This window comes from Peromyscus maniculatus, chromosome 3 (genome assembly GCF_049852395.1).
Source record: "Peromyscus maniculatus bairdii isolate BWxNUB_F1_BW_parent chromosome 3, HU_Pman_BW_mat_3.1, whole genome shotgun sequence".
NCBI lineage: Eukaryota > Metazoa > Chordata > Mammalia > Rodentia > Cricetidae > Peromyscus > Peromyscus maniculatus.
The window spans coordinates 19,379,187-19,384,166 of NC_134854.1; the positions used below are offsets into that span (position 1 = coordinate 19,379,187).

Sequence of the window (4,980 nt, forward strand, 5' to 3'; positions counted from 1 at the left end):
AAGGCAAATATAGCTGTACTATTTTGGCTGGGCAAAGGGAAAGGAGAATATTCAGATACAGACAGTACTGGAAATGGCTGGATGTCTAGAAATTAACCTTGGAATAGATTATAATAATGTTTAAAAATGCAAAAGTGTTATGAATCAACAACAAAATTAAAATGAAAGGCCGAGAAAATATCTACAGCTCATGTTAAAGCACCTGAGACAAAGGCTTAGGTGAAAACTGACATCTCTTCAGGCACTTGAGAAGTATGTATAGAGCACCCCAGATTAGGAAACAATTATTTTAGAGAGGTTAAAAAAAATAATAATGGAAAGGGAGAAAGGATGAAGAGACAGAGACACATGGAGAAATAGAGGACACTCCCAACATTTTGTGGCTTTTACTCCATATATGAAAGAAGACAAAAACATACAAAGTATATATACAACTAAAATTCAACAATATATACAGAAATGTTTCTTGATATAAACGTCCCTATTAGCTTAGTGAATGCCACTATTCACCTAGGAAAGGCGTCAAAGCAATAGAATAGTGATTTTGGTTGTTTCCTTGGTCTTTCTTGATTCAGAGTTTGGAGGTGGGTTATGCAAAGAGCGTCTCTCTTGTTGCTGTTACTATTTGTATTTAGTTGAATCATTGGGTCCCTGGTCATTGTATTTAGATAAGACCATGCAGTGTTTCCTTTGTGGCAATGTTCAAATTTGAGAGCCAATTTTTCCTCTTTCTTTAGAGAAGGGATAATGGGGGGTTTCTTTCTTTCTTTCTTTCTTTCTTTCTTTCTTTCTTTCTTTCTTTCTTTCTTTCTTCTTTTTCTCCTCCTCCCATTCTTCCTCCTCCTCCTTCTCCTTCTCCTTCTCCTTCTCTTAGTCTTGGATTGGTAAATAAAAATTCAGGAGTCCAAAATTGTCTTTCTTCACATAATGTCTTAAACTCATTAAACAAGTAAAAATGCTGCCCATGTTTGTGCAGATTGTTCTGCGGGTGTAGAATGTCTTAAAAAAAAAAAAAAGTCACTTTGATGGAGAGTCCCAAAGAGGAAACTCGGGGTCTGGATCCCAAGGTGTGAGGGAAAATATCCTTACAGTGATGGGTTTCCAGAACACTGGTACAGAAGCTAGTCTCTCTGTCTCTGTCTCTGTCTCTCTCTATGTCTGTGTGTGTGTGTGTGTGTGTGTGTGTGTGATGCAAAGTTACTTATTAAGGTTGCTGAAGAGAGGAGATTGTAGAAGGGGAAGAAAGGGGGAAAAGAAAGAAAGGTGGAAAGAAAGAAAGAAAGAAAGAAAGAAAGAAAGAAAGAAAGAAAGATGAAGAAAGATTAAAAGGGATGAAAAACAAGGAAGGAAAAGGAGGAAAGAGAGAGAGAGAGAGAAAGAGAGAGAGAGAGAGAGAGAGAGAGAGAGAGAGAGAGAGAGAGAGAGAGAAGACCCAGATCACAGGGACAGTTCCTCTGAGCTCATCGCTTAGGCTGTTTGGCAGATGCAGGTGAGTCCTGGATCCTCCGAGCTTCCTTCAGAAGTCCCCGAGGCCGTTCACTCAGACAAGTCACATCATTTGTGGTCTCTGCATGGTGTCCTGGTGTGGTGAGGAGTACCAGTGCGAATACCCAGGCATGTAGCTGTTGGGGGGCATACTGACGCCCTTGGCGGAGGCAGAAACGTCCCACACTGGAGGCAGCGCTGGCGAGCGTGGAGACAGGGCTGCTGAACCTGGGAGAGGGTCACTCTCATGGGGGTTACTGCCCTGCTTCAGCAATTTCTTAAACTTAGAGCGTTTATTCTGAAACCATATCTTCACCTGCAAGAAATGCAGCAATCATTAGTGCAGATAAACATCAGAACGGTGCCTTCAATGTCATCCTAGACTCAAGAAGCAATATAAAAACAAACAAACAACACAACACAACACAACAACCATTGCAATTCCCAAAAAGCCCATCCCCAGCCCCCTCCCTTCACTTCTTTCAGCCATCTCCATCCCTCCACTCTAGGCCTGCTCCATATCTTGTTAGGATACCTACAGTCCTTGTGATTCTTGGGTTGAATTAGCCTAGGTCTTAAGGCATCAGCATAAAATGATAAATAAATCAAATGAGATCAGTGGACCAAAATTTTATGGATATTTACATAAAGTACATTTCAGATCACAATCATACAACTAAATTTACCGCCTCCAATTACTCGGTTTTTTACATTTATGAACCCAAAGCTCGAAAAGTTATGCACATCCAAGTAGCAAATGACTATGAATTGATTAAAGGCTGTATGTTCACAACCAAATACCTTAAACATACCTATGTATATTGTGCACATGCCATGTGATAGCCTGGGATATCTTTCTCCAGATAGAAATATTCTTCCAATCCTGCAGGGATTAAGAAATGCACCATCCCCCAATTCCCTACCTAGTATGCTGCTTAAGCAAACAGAGGTCATCAATCATCACATGATTGGGATAGCTACTAAAATTCAAAGGCCCCTGAAAACCACACATGAATCACAAATCTGTGTTGGCAGCTTATTTAGGTCAACAACCCAAATTTTTTTGATGAAAGAAAATGTATGCTGCAGCTTTACCTTTAAAATTCCTGAATCTGTTTTTCTAAGAATAATAGGAGTCACGGAGCATCTAGAGCTCTTTCATAGCAAGCCTCAAATGTTTTCAGTGGCTGTATGGCAATAGAAACCAGGCTGATGGAGAAGAGCTTAGGAAAGTGGCCTGACGACACCATTCTACACGGTCTTGGCAACTGTCTTGTAAGGCCCGAAGTACCCTTGCTGCATGAAGATGACGAATGCCATAATAGGCCTCTTCACCCCATGCAGTTGGCTTAACTGGTGGCTTAAGTGTGCAGCCTGATATACTCACCTCTGGGCCCCTTTCTGTGAAATCTGAAATGTCCAGCACATCTTTCAAGTCAGCAGGACTGTTATCTGTGGTGTCCCAGGCCATAATTTGGGGAATATTCTCTTTGTTTGCCAATTCTGTCAAGTCCTGTGCTCCAAGGAGGTACCTCAACCTGCACTATTTGGTACCAGGGTGATTAACCACTGAGCTTAAAGCAACCTGCAGAAACCCTACCTTACCCATCCTGGAGTGAATGGCTTGCCCATGGATGCCTTTATTAAGCTACTGGAAAATATGTCTAGTTAACTTTTGCTGCTGGTCTCAGCTCTTAAGTTTTCTTCCTATGAGTTGAATGAATTGAAATTCTTATTAGCTCCCAGGGGCCACTAAAGGATCCTTAAGAAAGAGCCCTATTTTGCTTCCTAGCTGGATTCCCCCCCCCAAAACACACACACACACACACACACACACACACACACACACACACACACACTATTGTTTTGTTTCATGTTATTCTGCTCTGGAATCGGATTTGATTGAATTATACTTTTGTTCACCAAAAGATGCTAAGCTCAGCTGGGGTCGCAGAGGGTTGGTGTATATGCAAATCCAATCCAGCATTCAATACCAGGTCATTTGTTCCAAATTGTGTGATCCCAGGAAAGCGCGCAACTGGAGCACAAGCATTTGCCATTTATCTCCTTCCATCCTTGGTTGACTAGGCCAAGAATTCCTCCTGGTGTGCTCTCTGCACGATTTGCAAGCGGGGCCAGCATTTCAGGGATACTTGGGCTTCTCGGGAATTACCTGTGTTTGTGTCAGTCCTAAGGAAGCAGCCAGTTCGGCTCTCTCGGGAAGGGCCAGGTATTGAGTCTGCTGAAAGCGATGGTTTAAAGCCTGGAGCTGCAGGCTGGAATAAATGGTCCGAGGCTTCCGAATCTTTTTCCCCTTTCCGTTGAACCTGATTTCTCCGTTTTCAATCACTGTAGTTTTTTGTTGATCTGTAAGTAAATGACACAGAGGAGCGGTCACCCGTGAGGCCACTGCTGCCTTCTCCCTTCATGTGGCAAGGCCTGTTAGTTCCCCCAAGTTTAAAATAGGATCCTCGTAGTATCCCCCACTATCCCCTGAACTCCCTGGGTCCACTGTAGCCGTGTGTCCCCAGAGGCTGTGGAATCTTCCCTCTGACCGTGCCTCTAGGCCTAACAATGCATGGTGGTGGCCGAATCTAGGAAGCCCGCTGCATAACAGCGGCGCTCCGCAGCAGCGGAGACACGCGCTGGCGCCTTTCCGGAGTACGCGGCTCTGCGAGGCTTCTGCTCTCTGGGCCGAGAGCGGCTTCTTGGCCTGGCTTTTTACAATGCCTGAAGCTGTATCTGAGCCACCCCGGTGTTTACGTGGCCACTTGGTTTTGTGTCACTCAGTTGCAAGCTTAAGTGCTTTAAGTCCCTTCCGTATGTTCGAAATGATTCTGCTGGTGTGGATCAAAACGCAGAAACAAAACGCAATCAGGAGCTCAGAGCAGCCCCAGAGCAGGCTGCAACTCTCTGGACAGCAGAGAGTTATCATCAACCCCAGGCCCTCTGTTTCACCTCCAAGAACAAAGGAGCGGCCAAAGTACTATCGAAAACCCAGAGAGAGGGGGCTGGGTCAGGATTGGGGGCAGGGGACACCTCAAAGCTCACAAGGGTAAGAAAAAGCCCAGTAGTCATTAGTTTAACTGAATCTATCGGCCGCAACAGCTTCGTTCCAGGTCACCAAGGCGCACCAGGTGCCCCACGCAAAGTAGGCCACTGCTTGCCCAGCGTGGGGTGGGAAGCCTAACTAGCTCTTCAGTCCTAGCCCAGGAATGTCCCCAGTCCCGACAAACGCGGGTTACAGTCAGAGGGAAGGGGCAAGGCAGAGGGCGCACAGAGCGGGTGGGCTGAAAGGCGCAGTAAGGACGGTGGAGCGAGACTAGCGCACAGCCCGGGGGCGCAATGGGAACCGCGCAGGAGGTAGTGGAGCCAGGCCGGCCGCAGGGCCAGCCAGCCAGGGGTCCACGGCGGCGGGAAGGGGCCCGGCTGGGAGAGGCCGGCAGGCAGGCGCCAGGCGATCGGGAGCGCACGGGGCCCGGCTGGGGGCGCGCA

The 4,980-nt window shown here is 46.2% G+C and overlaps 1 protein-coding gene across 1 annotated transcript in view; it reads right to left on the reverse strand.

The window, feature by feature from the left end:
* Window positions 1-371: 371 nt before the first annotated feature.
* Dlx6 (distal-less homeobox 6) overlaps window positions 372-4,980 on the reverse strand; it is a 5,602-nt gene continuing 993 nt past the window's right edge. Inside the window, exons 2-3 of the mRNA XM_042272783.2 lie at window positions 3,659-3,852; window positions 372-1,801 (exon numbers count right to left, since the gene is read on the reverse strand). Coding sequence (XP_042128717.1) covers window positions 1,550-1,801; window positions 3,659-3,852 — 446 coding nt within the window. The 3' untranslated portion in view covers window positions 372-1,549. The remainder of the gene's footprint in view (window positions 1,802-3,658; window positions 3,853-4,980) is intronic.